The 21,270-nt window shown below is 27.2% G+C and overlaps 1 protein-coding gene across 1 annotated transcript in view; it reads left to right on the top strand.

The window, feature by feature from the left end:
• LOC142332380 (G1/S-specific cyclin-D2-like) overlaps positions 1-12,741 on the top strand; it is a 242,543-nt gene extending 229,802 nt beyond the window's left edge. The window contains exon 4 of the mRNA XM_075378801.1: positions 12,241-12,741. Within this exon, the coding sequence (XP_075234916.1) occupies positions 12,241-12,611 (371 nt within the window). The 3' untranslated portion in view covers positions 12,612-12,741. The remainder of the gene's footprint in view (positions 1-12,240) is intronic.
• Positions 12,742-21,270: the final 8,529 nt, after the last annotated feature.

Here is a 21,270-nt window from a genome sequence, read left to right on the forward strand (position 1 = left end):
AGAAATATCATTGGATTCTTCCTGTACCTGTTATTCGGTCTCATTCTATATTGAATTTTAAAGTTTAAATGGACAAGAAAACTTAAGCAAGTCTTTACAACCATCAGGTCATTGTTCGACTTTTACTGTTTGTTTTATATATATATATATATATATATATATATACTTTATATATTTATCTACATTCATAAACGTTGTTAGATAAGAAATCTTGAAAGCAGTTGGATATTTATTGAACCGATTTAGCAGGAAGTGATCTAAGGATACGTGTTTAATCCTTATACAAATAATTGTTATCATGTTGACGTCATTACGATACTAATGATAAGCGATTATTTATTTGCGTACGCACATGCACGTACGCTTTGTGCTGCTGCATAATATACTCGTACTGAAACGCCTCAAGTATTATAAAGTCATTTATCTTATTTTATAACTTAACTGTATATTAGCCTACAGACTTAATTATTATATAACGGTAAGCTTTCTTTAAAAGTGATTAAAAAACTAAACAAATGTTATCAAAACGGATAATAATGTTCTTAAGATTAAATACTTTATAAAGTTACGTAATTTTATTTTAAACATTATTTAGACTGCGTTTTCAATGATGTATACATTCAGGTTTGGAAAATTGAAAATTAAAAAAAAATTGTTCCTCTTATGCATTTTGAAAATATTTATCTATACTTTAAATACAGGGTGCCCCATATAAAACGCAACCCAACCTTATATTGGTAAGTATTGAAATAATAAAAAGGCATGTGTAAATGTAAATGTAATTTTTATTATTACCATCCATTACCTTACATTTAGAGTAAGTGTTGGAAGTGGCCGCCATCTTCTTGAATACAAGCTTCAATTCTTTTTACAGCGTTTCCTGCAACTTTTTTCAAAGTTTGTGGTTAGATATTTAATACAGCTTGTTCAATATTGATTTTCAATCGTTCAAGTGTTCGTGGTTTGTTTCTGTAGGCTTTTTCTTTGAGGTAACCCCGTAGAAAAAAATTCGCCGCAATCAAATCTGGAGATCTTAGTGCCCAGAAGCCTTGACCGATAACACGCTTACCAAAGAATTCCTCAACGAAATCAGAAGTTGAACCTGCGTAGTGCGATGTCGCACCGACATGTTGTAGCCAGCATTGTCTGCCTTCCTCTTCCAAGAGTGGGATGAAGTGAAATAAAATATCCTGATATCGTTCAGCATTAACGGTATACTCGAAAAAAATAGGACCGATTATTTTCTTCCGCGATATCGCGCACCACACGCCCAACTTCTGCGGGTGTAATTGTTTTTCATGATAAACGTGGGGATTTTCAGCTTTCCAAATTCTGGTGTTTTTGGCTGTTTACGTAGCCATCCAAATGAAACCGTGCTTCATCTGTGAAAAATAACGAATCCATAACATTAATTCCCTCACGCAGAAATCGACGGAACCGTTGACAATATTGTAGCCGTTTTTCTTTTTCGGGCTCAAGAAGTCGATGAACCGTTTGAATGCGATACGGTCGTAATTGTAATTGTTTGTTCGCCCGATGAACAGTTGATTTAGACAAATTAATTTCAGCAGACAAACGTCTGGTCGATTTATTTGGCGAGGCGAGTAATCGGTCTTTGATTTCAGTGACTGTATCTGTATTCAACACTGACGCAGATCTTTTGTGTTCCTTGTTATTAACAGAACCGGTCTCTTTAAATATTGCGACTAACCTTAATACTGATTTTTTGTTAGGAGCCGGTTTATCTGGGTACTTATGGCGAAACAAATCTTGCACTGCAACCGCTGATTTCGTACTGAAGTACGACTCGACAATGAAAACACGTTCATCTAGCGAAAACACCATCTTGTCTCTAGCAATACACTGAACGTTATGATTGCATTATTGTTACTATCGGTAGTGTTCTACTGCTTCGCCGCGATATTCAGATGTTGGACGAGTCCATTTCAGTAACTAGTAGGGGAGTAAGCGTTCCAGCGTTCAAGTCCTAGTAAATTCAGTTATTTTTACACGGATTTGAATACTAGATCGTGGATACCGGTGTTCTTTGGTGGTTGGGATTCAATTAACCACACATCTCAGGAATCGTCGAACTGAGACTGTACAAGACTACTGCACTTCATTTACACTCATACATATCATCCTCTAAAGTATTATCTGAAAGGTAGTTACCGGAGGCTTATCAGAAAAAGAAAGAAACCAATCACAGGTAATGTTCTGCGGCTGTTAAATGCGCTCTAAGAGCCGTGCAGCTAATAGGTTTGGCCGGCTACAACGTAAGATTTCATTTATTAACGAGGTACCCTACCTAAATATAATGTAAATATAGCGAAAATATGCATCGTCACTAGATTTTATAATACGCAATAACCAGAAAGGATGGGGGTGCAAATGCATATAATCCGGTCTCTAGTTATGATACACTGCACTATCAAAGGGAATTTTAAACATAGTTATTGTAGTTGAATTATTCCTATCAGTTACTGGATAATTCTGCCCCTTCATTCCAGAATCTTATATTTATTTAATCTTATTAACAAGAATATCTATTAACCACTTCTGATTCGTTCATTATTCGAGGATTTTAAATTCAGGGAATTTTCTTTAATAATAGATCAATAAACATTTAAAAATTAATATTTTTTAACTTAAAATGGTTTGTTTATAGACTGTTAAGGTTTTAAAATGAATAATGGCATTTTATATATATATATATATATATATATATATATATATATATATATATATACACATCCAATCATTAAAAATTAATAAAACAATTATAAATAAACTTTTTAAAAATCGGAAGAAAATATAATTTATATAAATAAATATATATAATGACTGTAGCCAATTAAATATTCTTTTCTGGTTAATTAATATAAAACAATAGTTTATTAAAGAAATAACCTTCAATGTGTTTGTTGTTATATGGTTTTGACTTGATTTTATTAGCAATAAAAAGTAGGTATATGCAAATAGGTGATAGGATTATTTTATTACTTTTGTTTTGTGTTTTTTTTCTTATAGAACTTTTTTTTTAAGTACTTCAACTTAATTCACCGAGTATATTCATGTGATGTTTATTAGGTTATAATTTTTTATCGGTTTGAATACGTATTAAATACTAATCTTTATTTATTTATTTATTTTTCTTTTAACTAACCAATCGTACACATATTAAATTATATCCCATAATACGATGGGAAATGTGATTCATTTTAAATGTTTAAATGTAGTATATTCATTCAATATTTACTTACGAGCAATTTTTTTTTGATTGGTCAAGAGGTTTATATAAATGTTACCCCCACTACCGCGTTTCTTTCCTATCAATACTCCCGTTACAAATATTATTTATATTCGTATTCCTATTGGTTCCCACTTTCCCACCTTTAATCTATTAATATGGTTGGTGTGTGCCGTGAGAAATTAATAAAATTAATTATAAGATCTCCTGTATTTTATACTATAAAACTGTAAAAAAGAGATTTTTGATAAGTCTGAGCAAAATCAAGAGCTGGCGTTTGTAGTGCACAGTTGAGATCATTCTTAGTTTCCGGCATCACTGTAAGAAATATATACAAATAATAGTTTCCGGCATCACTGTAAGAAATATATACAAATAATACAGGGCGTTTCATAATGTTGTTAGGAGTTACAAAAATTCAGTACAAAAAAAGTATTTCACTTACCTAAATGAAAGTTGTACGAGGTGATGCAGGGACTCAAACAGTTTTTGGTAAAATTTATAAATGTTCAATATGTACTCCTCTGGTGACACGGCACACATCAACACGAAAGTCGTGTTGATGTGTGCCGTTTCTTGTCAAACTCGTTCTAACATGTCATTTTCGATAGAGTTGATTGCATTGATTATGCGATTCTTTAGCTCAGCGATATCGTGCGGCATCGGTGGGATAAACACCTTATCTTTCACGAAACCCCAGAGAAAGAAATCACATGGCGTGAGGTCTGGTGATCTTGGTGGCCACAGCATAATGTATTGGTCTTCTTCAGACGCACATCCTATCCAGCGCCGAGGTAATGTTGTGTTAAGGTACTGTCGAACCACGTTATGAAAACGGGCAGGACAACCATCTTGCTGGAAAATGAAGTCGTTAAGTAGCTGAGGCAAAAGCCATAATTGTAGCATATCCAGGTATATCATGCCGGTTACTGCCGTTTCCATAAAAAAGAACGGCACATACACTGCCTCACGAGAGATCGCACAAAAAACGTTTACTTTCGGAGAATCCCGAATGTGTTCCACACAAGCGTGTGGGTTTTCAGTTCCCCAAACACGCATTGACGGTTTACTTTGCCGCTAATATGGAAAGTAGCTTCATCGTTCAAAATTATCTTGTTTAGAAAACCTTCATCTAAAAACATCTTTTCCTGTAACTGTAAACAAAAATCGAGCCTACGTGTTTTATCTCCATCAGAAAGACGCTGGATTAATTGAAGACGATACGGTTTGCATAATAAACGTTTACGGAGCTCTCTCCACGCTGTTGTTTTCGGAATTCCTAATTCTCTGCCTGCAGCCGCAGTCGATTTTGACGGGCTGCGAATGAAACTTGCATGCACACGTTCGACATTGACTTCTGAGGTTGATGGACGACCGGTTGATTTTCGCTTCCACAAGCAACCGGTTTCACCGAATTGTTTATACCGTGCACAAATTGAATTGTCACTTGGTGGCTCCTTATGAAATGTCAACCGAAAAGCACGTTGCACAGAAATTACTGACTTTGACAAGTGAAATTCTAACACACAAAACGACTTCTCGCTTCCCGTGGCAGCCATTTTCTCTACTGTCGACGCCTAGCAAGCAAATGGTTTACTAACTGCCTAGTATATGCGGAAAAAACTATTTGAAGTACTCTTTCGTACAGTACTTGTTTTATTCTTGAGTGAAATAGTTTTTTGTTAATGAATTTTCGAAACTCCGAAGAACATTATGAAACGCTCTGTATAATTTCAGTGAAATATACAGGAATAAAACCTTTTTTTCTTTTTTTAATTTTTTTGTAGTTTCTGGATTTTTGTATTAATTAGATGATCCTATTTCATTAGTATATAACTTTGCCTATATATTATTACATTTAGGGCTGGGAGATAATAAGCCTAATTTTTTTTTTTTTTTTTGATATCTTTGTATTGTATAACCTGATTTTTATAAAATTTTGTACGATGATTTGTGAATATAGGTCATTGATGCCAACCCACCGGGTTGGTCTAGTGGTTAACGCGTCTTCCCAAATCAGCTGATTTGGAAATCGAGAGTTACAGCGTTCAAGTCCTAGTAAAGCCAGTTATTTTTACACAGTTATTTGAATACTAGATCGTGGATACCGGTGTTCTTTGGTGGTCGGGTTTCAATTAACCACACGTCTAAGGAATAGTCGAACTGAGAATGTACAAGACTACACTTCATTTACACTCATACATATCATCCTCATTCATCCTCTGAAGAATTATCTAAACGGTAGTTACCGCCGGAGGCTAAACAGGAAAAAGAAAGAAAGGTCATTGATGCCATTTAATTTTGGTTACAATTGGTCTAGTGGATGGAAAGATATGATCACCATGGGTTCTATATTTTAACATTTTTATCACTGAATAGAATAATTGAATGGTCAAGAGATAAATTTTGCAATTATCAAAGTAAATTTTAAAGGAAACAAAAATTATCCTAATCTTAAATGATATGTGAAAAATCATGTTTTATGACTCATAAACTAAAAAATATATATTCTGTAAGACTATTTATTTTTTACATTAAAGTAAAGGCATTTTATGGAAATATTGTAATTTAAAATGAAAAATTAATAAAAAAAACATTGCATTTGTACACTTAGAATGTTTTTCCTCTGATCTGATACAGAAAAAATATTACACTTGCAATGTTTTTGAATTTCATAAATATCAGGTGCTACAAAAAATAAGTACACCATTTTATATATTAAAAACGTATAAAATTTATTTCAGTAAAAATATAAATAATAATGATAAGTAAATAATAAAAATTCTGAAATTGTTACTGTAATATATTTTTTTTCAGTTATTCACATATTAAAATTTGTTATAAAATGCACGGCAACCCACAGGGAAGTATTCGACTATTTTAAGCAGGTTGTTCCTTTTTGGAATGTAGTCAACATACAATTTATTTAAGTCACTGGTCACTAATAATATGATAGACAACTTCCACCCTTGCATTTCTACCTGATCTTCTTATTAAATCAAATACTGTTCAATTTTCTAATATATTGTGGATTTTTCTTAATCGTAAGGCAGTTGAATTATCTGTACTTATTTTGTAGCAACCTGATTTCAGTAATTTTACAATTAGGGTTTTTAAAAATCTGATATTCTATTGGTGTGAAATCAATAAATTTGTTTCCCAAAAGCATAACTTCATTATTTAACATATGCATATGTAACATTTTTACACTTCTTATCATATCATGAGGCATTTTTCCTGGGATTTCAGTTCCTTTATGCGTTTTATACATTTTTCTAATGTTTCTTAATACTTAATTTCTTTGTTTTTCCAGTTACAGTAGTTTATCGATCTCTTTTTCCTCTATACACTTGTTTTAATGTAACATAACACCAACAGGAGATAATTTAAAGTATCCGTCATCTTGGAGCATTTGAAATGTTTTTCTGCTAACTAGAAATAATGTTCCTAAACATCACCTGTTGTTAAAATTTTGCCCATTAGAGTTCACGACAAGATAGAACGGAACATGTAGAACATATTCCCATTAAAATCTTGCTTTTGTAAAATTTGTCAGTTGCAATGTTTTTCTATTGACCTATTCAGTTTATTTACGTAATTCTTTACTTGCATAATTATATACTTTAATGTTCAGCCTAAGTAGTAGGTCTGTCGAGGATGAAGCATTTGGGAGTCAGAGTTGCATATTGATTTTGAAGTCGAGAATTCTAAGGTTCAAATCCTAGCAATAGCTTTTATAAAAGGATATAAATACTGGTACCATGGATATCGGTGTTCTTTGGTGGTTGGGTTTTAATTAATTTCACATCTCAGGAATTGTTGACCTGAGACTATACAAGATTACACTTCATTTACATTCATACATATCATCCTCTGAACTAATACCTTACGGCGGTTTTGGAGACTAAACAGAAAATGAGAGAGAGAGTTGCATACTTGCTTCACCAGAAAAGATATGTGACTTTGCTGGAGGTTTTTTAAATATAATTTTAAAATTAGAAATGTGTTAAAAGTCTTTATTTTGATAATTTTTTTTATTTTTGTTCACCTACAATAAATGAATCGTCTATTAAATTTTTACCAGGGATTTAATGTAAAAATATCGTAGATCCTTCTCATCTTACATAAAGTCTATTAAAACTCCCTCTCACCTTCAAGTTTTCATAATTAATGGATAGCTCCTACGAAAAAAACATTGTATGTTTCTCTCATTTTTCAGTAGGCAAGTGGTTCTTTTTTTGGAGTAAAAAAAAATTAACCTTTCTATTACAAACAAAAAACCTTTCACATAAAAAAAAAACATAAATATATATATATATATATATATATATTTATCATCAAGGGTTAAACACTGTTTTAATATAATATCTAATAACTATATAAATTACTGATTACAGAATATGAGAGTCATATTTTAGTTACTTTTTTCACACAGAAAAGTGAATGCATATATGTATGATCTATAGTATAATACCTAACCTAATGTAATGCTATGTATTACTTTAATTAGTCATTTTCATTAAACGATTCTTTCTTCTGTTATTTATGTTTATTGCTTTAAATAATAGTGGTATTAAAATTACCCTATTTTATTATCATATATTTTAGTTCATTTAAACAGCCTGTGTAATTATTCTTTATATAAGGCTGTGTATTAATTTATTGCCCTGGCAAAGGGTGGAGTTGTCTATAAAGATAACATGATGATCTCAGAATTCCATTCTTTACTTTTTAAATGAATTAATTTTAATGATTTTCATCAAAACTATTTAGATTTTTCTTTTATTCATTCAACAGCATAATAAAGTGTGATTATATTTTCAATAATTTGTCAACCTCTGTGGTGAAATGGTAGACTTTCTGACTTTAATCCAAAAAGTTTTTGATTTGAATCCCGTCTAGATTTAAATTTTTCATACACTATTAATTGTAATTGTGTGGTTAGTCTTTAATCACTAAAATAAAATAAATTAATCTGATTCTTTTCTGCATAATTTTAAAATATTTGTTGTGTATATCCCCATTTAAAATATAGTAGTACATTGTCTTTACTTATTTATATAAACAGGCCATTGTTTTTTACATATATAATGAATAATTATATAATTAATTGAATAATTATATGGAAATAAACGTCATAGCGTATTAATTACAATAATATTACATTTAATGTAAATCAGAAAAATAGCTCTTTTATAAATTTTTCTTTGAAAAGATCTTAATAAAATATGTAACAATTTTATAATATGAAATCACTCTGTAAAGCAGGTGAATACTTCCTAGAATCTGCTATATAAGCTGGCATTTTGTCTTTAAGAAAAATTAAAACAATTTATTCTCATTTCTGGTCATTTTTTCTGACTTTATTAAAATTACATTACTATAATAATGCCAGTTTACTTTTATGCCTTCTGTAAACCATTTCCAAAATTATGCCCTTGGGATCAAAAAACAGAATAAACATGGCTTTGAAACTGAATTTGCTTTCAAAAGTTTTTTTTTTTTATCTTGTTGATGAATATAATGTTAACAGTGTATTGACTGTTCATCTCAGGATAGTATTAAACGATTCAAATTTAATCACAAGTGATGATTTTTGGAAAAGATACGTCATCAAATTACTGCAGCAAATCAGTGAAAATTTCCTAGCAGCATTCTTATTCTGGTAAGAGAACCCTAGGTATTATCAGGGCACAAACCTTTTTTCATGTTTTATGCACAGAATTTTCCACAGTGTCTTTGTCAATCAGTTATCATTCAGGAATAGAGTCCAGTGGTCTTCTCAAACAATCTACCTAATTTTTTTTTTTTTACATTTTCTTCAGTTCTTGAAGTGGAAGTTTGTCTGTGGCTTTTATTGTCTTCCACATTCTTCTTCCTTTACAGAATATTTTATGCCATTTAAACAGATTCATGAGACATGCATTCATTCCCAAGCCTCATAAGCATTTGAAAACATTAAATTAGTGTTTTTTAAATTTTACTAAAAATGTTTAATTACACAGCTTAATTTTTTAATTTAGCTTTATTCCAACAAACAACGGAAAGAACAACTCTCTACTAAACGATGGTTCAAAATCAACTGAATAATCAAGAATGTTGATGATGTTTGTTATAGATTTCAGATACATCCAAAGTTCCTGCCTAAGAGCATACAATCAGTTCTCACTGCTTTCTATAATAGTAGGTAGAAACAGTCTCATTGCTTAAAATCTTGAACAGAATTAACTTCAAGGATTTTTTTATCAGTTAGAGGTAACCCAGAGGTTTTGTTAATCTATAAGAAGTATACAATTAATTGATTAAAATTTGTTTAGTTCCATTTCTTCTAAATAGAGAAGTTGAGATAAAAACTCTTGACTTATTTTTTTTGGACAGTTGATCTAAAGCAAAATTGCTTGATGTAAAAGATGGAAGTTATTGCTGAGAATATGATTTGTGTTTTATTTATAATGAACAGTGAGTGTATGCGTGTGTGTGTGTATGAGAGAGAGAGAGCGCACATACGCACACTCACACATACACACACACGTTTATGTAGATTTTTTTTAGATACGGAATTGTGTGCAGTACTTGACACCCGCTATAAAATACTTTATGATAAGCCAGTGAAGTATGTATGTCTTATTCCTTATACAGTTTTTATTATTATTATTACTATTGTATTATTTCACCAGTAATGTAAATATGTAATGAGAATTGTTTGCAAATATGACACCTGCACCTATCTTTAATTTATTACATATATACTGGTTTTTTAAAGATAAATTACATATTTTTTAATGATAAATCTTTTTCTTATTTAAACATGTTAGGCTACAGAATGTATAATCTGAAGATAAAACACATTAAATCATTATCTAAAATTGGATTGATTTACTGAAACTAAGTCAATATTTAATTGAATATCTAATTTATTTTCTGATCAGACTCTCTCACCTCACTCTCTCTCACTCTCTCTCTCTCTCTCTATATATATATATATATATATATTTTTTTTTTTTTTTTTTTATTTATTTATTGTTTTTTAAGGTGCGTCTATGATTTTACAGTATAAATATTAAAGTACTGTTATTTTTATTTTATTTTTTTTAGTCTATGCCATATTTTCATTTTTATATTAGTTCTGTAAATAGCAACGTACTCGAGCGCGATCTGTGAAGTTTATAAATAAATCCTGTAGAACGTAACAAACCAGTACATTGTATTTATTTTATATGGTAATATTTTTCTTTATTGCTAATACAGTAACATAATTAAACAATCATAATTTGTTCATAATTATCGTTTTGTAAAAAATAATTATTTTAATTTTATTCTTTTAAATTTGAATTCTTTCTTTAAAAAAAAAACAGTATTATTTTTTTAAAAAAATTATTTTAAAAGTCAGGACAAATTTTTCCTTATATGAAAAATGTTATCAACACTCTTTAATGTAATTTAGTTATTTTAATAATAACCTCATTATTGTATTTTTAATCATTACTTTTTTATACATTATTTTTCATAATTTTTGTCATGTTACATAGTCTTCCAAACAGATTTTTTCTAAAAAAAAACAGCATTTTATTGACTTATCCATTTTTTAAATAAAAATGAAATAAATAAGTAAAAGTAAAACAAATTTCTAAAAATTAAATTGTAATAATTTTTCAGTTCTTTAAATTTTGATTTATTTTAATCTGTGTTTTTTGTAAAAGTGAATTGTATAAAAGAATTGAAAAAGCATTAAATAAATTGGGAAATAAGGAAGGGCTAAAAAAAATTTCTTAAATCTAAATCTAAGATGGCCTTTTTGATCATTAAACAACCATCAATAGATAATGAAATAATGTGTATATATATATCTACATTAAATAATGGTAATAATTTACTTATTTCTTTATGCAGTAATAACTTGCTGATGTCCAATAATAGTAACTGATGTATAATAATGAATTTTTTAATATGTGAAAGATCCTGTGCATGACCAGAATTGAACCTATAACTTCTGGATATAAGGCAGAGTTGCTGCAAGTGGAGATCGGTGGAGTTATATTATTATGATAATAATAATTGATTAATTAATAAATAATAACTATGAAATTATATAAAATAAAAACTTGTATCAGTATATAAAAATAGAGAACAACTATCAATAAGAAATATAATTTTATGTAATACCAATCAAAAGTGTAAAGTTAGCTCAAAAAGACTAAATAAACCTCCGCAGCTCAGATTGCCTACCATGGGTAATGTTTAATGTTGGCTAAGATAAAATAAAATGAAAAAAATAAATCTATTTATTAAATTGAATTAAAATTAATTATTTGAATTTATTTATTAATTTTAGAATTAAAAAATTCCAGAAAGATGAATGTATATACGTTGGCCTATTTTTTGTTTGTTATCTCTAAACTGAATGAACCAATTTAGATGAAATTTGGAAGAATGATTTCTGTATATGTGTTATTAATGTCATTTAATTTTGGTTACACTTGTTCAAGGATGTGAGTTGATATGGTCAACATTGATCATGTATCTGTGTCAAAAATCTATTCAAAAAATAGATTTTTTTAGATAATTTTTTACTTATGTTCTTAGTAGTTTAATGTTCCATTTAATTTTACTAAGTAGTAGTAGTCTATCAAAGACAGTCCTAGGTAGCCAAAGAACTGAAACTGCTTTTTTTAAATCTTTACCTAACCAGTTTTCTTTTTTTTTTAGTTTTAAAATTAAAACTAATTGTTGATGTTTGTCTTACAGTCAAACTGTCCGTATAGTTAGTTGTAGATATAACTAATTTTTTTTTAAACAGGTTTTCTTGTTTTTCAATTTATTTCTGTAACAATTTAACAAAGCTATTTCTTTATATTTATTATTTAACAATTTTTTTTACTATTTGTTTTTATTATTTATTTAATATATTAGTTTTTATGTCATGTTTTATTAACTTAAATAACATTAACGATTAAATTTTTAATTAATCCTTTTTTCTTTGTTAATTTCAGAATTGGACTTTATGTTAATGAGATCATCATTATTAGCATCAGCAAGCATATTGGCCGCAGCGAATGGTCTAAAAGTAGTTGATTGGGAAAACGGATTAAAATCAATCTGCAGTTTAACAGATTGTTGTGAAGATGATGTTGCAAAAACAGCTACTATAATTGAACAGTTAATTTCTGCGCAATGTTCAACTGAACAACATCAATTACCAACAGTACATAATACGTCAACAACAGATGCAGCTATATCGCAAACTAATTCGCCTTTATCACCGCCGACACCTTTGCCACCAAAAGTTTTAACTCCGCCAAATCCGCCTTCTCCAACTACTCAACCAGGGACACCGACCGATATACAAGAAATATTATTTTGAAAACAACCAGAGGAGGGTCCTTCTAGTAGTAGAAACACAAAGCAATAATTTTATTTTATGTATTATATGATATGTGACTTGTATGTACATGATTATGATGTGGGAAGAAATTTTTTCTCATATTTAAATTTTAAAAAAAAATGTATATGTGGAGAATAATATATAATTTTATGTAATATTCATTTTTTCAGAAACTTAAGTTTTTTACGTATACTGCTATGGTACACTTATTGTTTTTTATTTCATATAACTTAATTATTATACTTCTTTATTCTGCATCATTTATTTTTAAAGTTATAAAAAAATTGTAATTTAAAAAATCATAAAGTAGCAATGAATAGGAATTTACAATTTGGAAATTTGATCTCCAGTTTTGTCATTAGTTGACTACCTACATTTAGTCATTATTTGTATAAATTCAAAAACCCTACAATGAAAACTCTGTGATTAGTGTTATTACTAAAAATTGTAATTGTTAATAATTTTTTGTTTTGATATTGATAACTATTTTTTTATATTTAAATTTCTATAAAAAATTATAATTTTAAAAATATTTAAGTGGATGCATATTTTGCCTTACACTTTGCTTACATAAAAAGATACACTATATTTAGTAATTTATTCTAAATATATATTTTTTACTCATGTTTTATTAATTTTAATTCAATAAAAAAAAAGTAATTTTCTTATTAGATATACTTGTTTATTTACTTTCATTGTATTTTAATATTTCTAGTTTTAATTCATTTTCTTAATTACATTCTTTATTTTTGATATTGTCTGCAGAAAAATTTATAAATTTTTTTGTTTATATTTTCTACTTATTCTTAAATTACTCTTTGTTCTTAACTACTCTTGATGGCCTTTATTATAACTTGTTGAGCTAAAATGAGGCTGCATTGTTAATGAATCAACTGGTTAACAGCAACTAGTCTTTACCTTAATACTTCTAGAATGGATTTTGTAAAATAACCCTTATTCCTGAAGATAGTAATAATCCTGAATTATCTACAGCTATTAAAAATGTATTATTTGAAGCTGTCAAGAAACTTATAGAATGGGAGTTAGTTGATGTTAATTGTGTCAGTGGTCCTAATGGTTAATTTAATAATATTCCTCAAGATGCGATCGATTCAGTTCAAAGAAATAAAGTAAGTTTCTAGGATCTATCAGCTACACCTACTGGAAAAGGTCATCAATTAATAAGGTCATCAAACCATGTTGAAAATAGAGTACTTGGATATAGAACATGGAATTTTCGATAGTACTGTATGGACTTAAATTGATTTCTAAAGACACATTTAGTAGAGTAGCTGTATTAACTTTTAAGTTTGCTAAAGAATAGAAAAAATGCAAAGATATTTCGGTACATAAAGCAAATATAATGAATATATCTGATAGATTGTTTCTGCGTTGTTGCCAAGAAAAAAAAAACATACACAAATTATTCTAGAAAATTTGGTATAAAAAATAATAAATTATATATATTTTATTAATTATTTATTTATTTATTACATAAATTATATAAATTCACATAACACTTTTATTGCACAGTTATTGTTTTTATGTAGGTTTTATGGTATGACATACAAATAAAAAAAGTGTTTATTTCTTTAAAAATAATTTTCTATATTCTATTTTTATTTTATGGTGTGTTTGTATTTCAATGATAAGTTTTTTGTTGTCTTCTTTTTTATTTAGTGTACCATGTATTTTTTTAAAAATCATTTTAAATATATTAAAGTGGTGTATATTTTTTGTATGTATGTACTGTGTGTTAGTGTGTACTGGTGTGTGAGAGATATAATTCTTATAACTTTTTTATGTATGTAATAATCTTTTTTTTAAATATACAAAGATTTTAAAAAAAAAAACCATTGTTTTTGTATATATGTATGTATGATGTCTATGATAAAGAAATAATAAAAATAATTTAATTAAATGATTTTTTTTTTTAATAAAAAATAAATAGTTTGACCAAGTACAAACCTTATGTAATGTACTGATACTTAGAAATAAACCTGTTCTTACTTTAGACTTTGAGCAGTAAAAATTTTGGATATTAAACACTAAAATTATGATTATGTAGATAATAATACATAGTTGTAATTAATAATTTAAAAAAAAATGTTATTCATGCCCTCTCTCTTGGGCATGAATAACCCAATCATCTATTTTCACCTTAATGAATTTTTAATTAATGTTTTTAAATTTATAAAATATACTGTAAATTAACTATGTTTAATAAACTTATTTTAAATAAATATACATTTATTATTATTTTTAGAACAAAAGATTACTTTTATTAATATATCTCTTTAAACAAACTTAAAACATTAAATAACTTTCGTATTTAAAAGCATGTCGGAATGCTTTTATTTGTGTATGTATAAATGCGTATTAATAAATGAATTCCCACTAAATAGAAACAAAAATTCACACGTGTAGTTTCTAAATATAGAATACTATTAAAAAATACCTGTAATTAGATCTACATATATATTTATATACATAAAAAAGAAAAATATTCTAAAAATCAACTAATTTTATATTAATAACTAAATAAATTTTCCTAAAAATCATATCTTAAGGCAAATAGTAAAATTTACATGACATATTTACATTTAATGATTATATAAAGTAATGAGATCATAATGCAACAGTATTTGGTTATTTAAACATAAATATTATAACAATTTATAAAAATAATAATACATATTTGTATAAAAAACAAAATTAAAAAATATTTTAACAAGTTAGAGTAACAATAATTTAAACAGGCTATCAGACAGATGATAAATGGTTTTAATATTTCAAAACTGTAATTATAATTGTGTAATTCAACAATTTAAGTTGTTTTTATAAACATAAAAAATCCGTGGAAGACCAGGAAAAAATATATAAAATTAATTTCTTATAACTGTTTTAAAAATTGTTGCATTTAAGGAAAACTATTGTAACCATATAGAAATAAGTTGAAAACTAAATATGAATAAAAATTACTAAATAAATGTATACAGAACTAAATAATATTAACCTTTACAGCACAGTTAAAGTATTTTTTTATTTTCATCCAGAAGATTCTGATTTGTGTATTCTAATAATGATTGAGAGATGAACTAAAAATATTACTATGTAAAGAAGATTTGAAATTATGTGATGACTTAATCATGTAAAATAAAAATCTATTTACATAATAAAATAGTTTTCCTAACCTTTTAAAAATTGTGTAGTATTAATAATTGTAAGTTTTTAAATAATAGGACTGCATTTATTACATGATAAACCATAAGTCAACATTTTTATAAAAGCAATATACCAAAACCTACACACAGTCTAAGAAATATGATATTAAGTTAAACATCATAATAAAATGAAAATTGGATAACAAATAGGATAGATCAGTTTAAGACGTTAAACTGCATCCCCTTGCAACCCAATGGTGTCATAACATCAGAAGTGTCTCAAGGAACATCAGCATATAAAGAAACCAGCATATAAAAAAGAGTTAAACATTATACTTCATATAGCAGTTTGAACACTTTTTTAAAATTATTATTTGTAACTATATTACTATTATATTAAATAACTATTATTAATCATAAGATTAGTGTTAAATATCCAAAATTTTATAAAACTATCCTGCTGAAAGTCTAAAGTAAGAACAGGTTTATTTCTAAGTATCAGTACATTACATAAGGTTTGTACTTTGTCAAACTATTTATGTTTTGTTTATTTTTTTAAAAAATCATGTAACTATATTATTTCTTATATATATATATATATATAAAATATGTGATGTCTATGTATGATTGTGTAAATAATTACATAGTTACAATTAACAATTAAAAAAAAAGAAGTTTTATCTTAAACTGAACAGCAAGCAATATAATAGTTGATAATTAATATTACAATTTTTTTTTTTAATTTTAACAATTTATTAATGCATATTAAAAAATTTAACAGAAAAATATGAATGAAAGGTAGTTTGGTCAGTTATTAAAATAGTTTAATTTTAGTTACACGTTTGGTAATAAATTTTTACAATTTTAGAAGTATATACCTCATTTATTATTATAATTTTTTGTTGTATTTTATTATATTTCTATTTTATTTATTTCATATTATATTTTGTTATAATAATTGCTTTGTGTAAAACCTTACCCTCCTCAGTTAAATAATATTTTTATATATTGTAGATTTATTTTAAGTTAATGTAGTAATTAATTTTATTCTAATAAAATTATAAAAATTGCCAAAAAAAATACTGTTAATTGAATGTATTTACTTTAATCATTATTCTTTTATTTAACATATTGACACTTGACAGATTGAGCGCAAGCCTAAATTTGTAAAAAAAAAACCAGTAGCGGATTATTTTTTTGAGCTTTTATTTCTGATATTATTACAGTTTATATTTTTATAAATAAAAATAATTAGATGTAAAGAATTTAAGAAAAAATATGTAAATGTTGTGTGGTATACCTTATATACAGTTAAATGTCACGGAATTAGGTTACCTGCAATTTACAATATGCAGCGGTTATAAGCAGTCAACATTTTGGTTTATGAACTGTTTTATTTACCCATTAATTTTTTAAATAGTAATTTACTATTGCTATTATTATTTTGATAGGCTGAATTTACTTTCCACAAAATATAGGTTCTGAAAAAAACATTAAAATAATTTTTTATTTAAAAATTAGATAAAACAGTCAGTCGTATTTTATTAAGTTTTGGAACAATGTATATTAGATGTACTTGCAAGGAAAGATAAATTCATATGTGGAATGAAAACAATGTTCTAAACAGTTGCTTCCAAGAAATTATGGTTTTAATTTTGAGTAAATAGTTTTCTTATAAGTGGTATTGAAAACATACTAAAAATAATTATATATGATTTGTGTAGTCTGCTTCATCATGATCACAAACATTAATATATTTGGTTTTATATATATTTAAATTACTAAAAAATGTGTTATTTTGTTAAAAAATTGTTTTATTATGGGAAAGTTTGAGCTGCTATCAGTACAGATGTATTTTTGTAAATTAAATTACTTCTTATGTTGATCTTAAATCTTTTATTGATATTAATATAATAGACCTATAGAACTTTTATTAATTAGTAAATTGATTTATAAATTCATTTCTGTATTTTGAATTTTTCCCGTAACTGCTTTGACTTTTATGCTAATGTTCATAAACAATCTTTTTCATGCCAGATGTATAGGTTGCATTAATAACATTTATAACTTAGCAATTATTTGTACACAAAACTTATTAGTAGCACTGGTAATCTCCAAAAATATATATAATCATCGGCCTTTTCCATCATCTCTATCTTTATTTCTCTCTCTCTTCTTTGACAACCAGAAAATTTTTAAATTAATATTAATTTTGGATCGCAACTTTCTTTCATTCTAAGTATTGAATTTCTCCTACATATATGATTTTATCCTAGATAGAAAATACACTAAATACTCCAATATTCCCTTTTGTTATTATTAAGATAATAATAATTTTATTTTCTGCTAAGAACACTATGAATTCTATGTTGGAGTAACGTTTATCTTTCTTAGCTTCTTTCTTCTATTATATGATGATGCGTTCGGAATAATTTTATTGTCAAAACTTATTGTACTGACCTTTAAAATTTCTGTTAATCTTTACATAACATTTAGTCAAAGCCCCTTCCTTTATTTGGCATTATGCCAAAAATGGCCTTCTCTTTGTTTATTTGTTATTATACTTATCTTTTAATTCTATTTATGTATTTCCAATTTTCAGTAATTTGAGGTTCTTGAAAAGGACATCCGCTTGATTGTGATTTGTTCATTTATGATAGTTTTATTGTTACTTTTTAATTTGAAGATATCTAAATTTTTCAAAATGCTCGTTCTTCTTCCTTTAATACAGTTGTGAATTATTTTCATTGAGGTATGTCCTTTTAATAAATGCGTTGCTTAATTAGAATCTTGTTTTTGATTTTTAAATGATTTAATGTTTGTGATATCTTAATTTTAATTTTCTTCCTGTCTGTCCAATGTATGTTGCATTGCATTTAGATTTTATTTTGTATATACCAATGCTGTTATAAATATATTTTCTTCTATGTTACTATTAAAAATCTTTTTTAGTGTATTTGCATTTATAGCAATTTTTATGTTATATTTACTAAAAAATGTTTAATCAGGTAAAATTTCTTTCCAAGTAAATGTTAATTTACTCCATTTAAAGGTTTCTTTATTGTTTATTATTTTAATTCCATTTCTTTTACTTTTATTTATTATTCATTTATTCATTTTTCTGATCATTTCTTTTCTATACCATTTTATTCACTATAAAATGGTGTTTAACTCATTTTTTTATATGTAGGTTCCTTTAATGGTAATTTATGCAGTCTTTCTATCATGTACCTAAAAACCGCTAATTTATGCATCATCAGGAGAATCGAATTGCAAGCTATGATGTTATTTGTATAGGTTTCTTTTCTGTATGTTTCAAAATCTAGATTATTATTATTTCTGTTTATTATTAGGTCTAAAAACATAAAATTCCTTAAATAACATTTCCTTAAATTTTCAAGAGTAACATTTCTGCCATTTCATCTCTTAAAAACTCAGATGTAAGAACCATAAATACGCAAGTGTAGCCTATCAATATCATCTTGCATGGTTTTAATTACTTTTAATTTAGTTTTTTTAAATTTCTTTTGTATATTGCCTTAAATCTACTTTTTACTCTGAATCCATGATCTTGGTTAAAGAAAAGAAATAATTCAAGTTATTAAATTGATTTCCTTGTTTTACTTGACATATATTTTGTACATTTTTAAACTTAATAGGTTCACAACTTGAAAAAGTCATCAATTACAGTTCCTGACAGATAATCTACTGCCATATTTTTGTTTTAACGAGAAGAAAAAGCTTTCGTTCAAAATATTAATAAATACTAAAAAGGTATATTTAGAAAACAGGTTTTTTTAAAGGTTGAAAATATATATTTTTTTTATATAATAAGGACAACTTGTGATAAATATCTATAGTGTTTTTTTTTAAGAAGATACACTTCTGAAGTCTTAACTCATAATTTTCAAAATTATTTTTTTTTTTTCACCTCCCTTTGTTTTAAATAAATTATTACACTTGCTTATCTTATCATCCTGGCATTACAGTCCTATGTGGAGCTTGGCCTCTTCAGCAATTCACCTCCAATCCTCCTTTTTCTGTACCACTGTTCTCTATTCTTCCCACTCAATGACCTCAAGTCCTTCAGCATCTCATCCAATCAATGCTGCCTTGGGCTGTCTTCTTCAATGTATTTCTGTTTCCAAAATCTTCCATGTCCATTATGCTTATCATAAAATCCAGTCCTGATCCGAAACTTCTTGTTTATTTCCTGAGCTGCAGATTTTTTTACAGTTTAGAGTCACCAAACCACACCTAACACCCAACTTAGAGGTCCAGGGATTTTCTTCCCCTAGCTAATATGGAGTGGTTTTTAGGTGCTGGTCACTTGCTCTCACCTTTACACGATTTGTTGGTTTTGACTTCTTTGTTATTTGCTTAATTTGTTATTTAATATTAATCAACATCTTATTGAGATCAACGCTGACTTCAGGACACCTACCTAGCCATTTACTTTACTTCACAGCCCCAATATTCTCAGGGTGATATTCCTTGAGATGCTTCTGATGTTATGAAACCATTGGGTTGCAAGGGGTTTAACGTCTTAATCGGGACATAAATAAATTATTTATGTGGTTATTACAGCAACCAATAGTAGTTGGTTTTACGTGTGAGTATTTAATAGAGTATATGATCACTTATATATTGTTGATACCTCATGTACTCTGCCACCTAAGATCCATCCTATTTGTTATCAAATTTTCATTTTATTATGATATTTAACTTAATATCATATCTCTGTAGACTGTGTGTAGGATTTGGTATGTTGCTTTTATAAACATTTTTGCTTATGGTTTATCTTGTAATAAATGCAGTCCCTTCCTCAAAAAATCTCCATTCTACAAACAATCATTTTCATTTTCTGATAATTGGTGGAGTGTTTCAAAACTATCATTTAACAAAAAAAATTTTATATCATTAAAAATTTTTGTATCATTAAAAAATTTTTTTTTTGTATTTTTGCCCCTAAACATCCATGGTAGAATGTGGTATTTGTTTTCTATGAAAAACCTTGACTCCCAGGTGATTTGTTTTCTTTTTTAAGTTGGTAGTAAAATCTTATATATATATATATATAACTTATATATGTAACTTATGGATTTTATGTAGTTACTTTATACATTATGGTTGATCACAAGCACCTTCATTTCCAAAATTTCATTTTTATTAGATCCCTCACACAGAAGTAGATGAACTTTGCAATTTTCTAAAACAATATTCTAGAAGTGGTAGGAAAAATAATCTTTTCACAAATTTTTTAAATTCATGGCACTACTTTTGACGATTATTTACTGATCCCTTGTTACTGTTCTAAAAATGGTTTCATGATCACATATGTTTTCATAGCTGATTTTTTTCTTTATGTACATGATTGCATCATCATTATCTTTTATGCAAAGTATTTAACAAAAACAGGTATAATCTGGTACATGAAAGTATTAGTAGTAATGATAGAGCTTAAATAGATTATT

This window comes from Lycorma delicatula, chromosome 11, assembly GCF_047948215.1.
Source record: "Lycorma delicatula isolate Av1 chromosome 11, ASM4794821v1, whole genome shotgun sequence".
Classification (NCBI taxonomy): domain Eukaryota; kingdom Metazoa; phylum Arthropoda; class Insecta; order Hemiptera; family Fulgoridae; genus Lycorma; species Lycorma delicatula.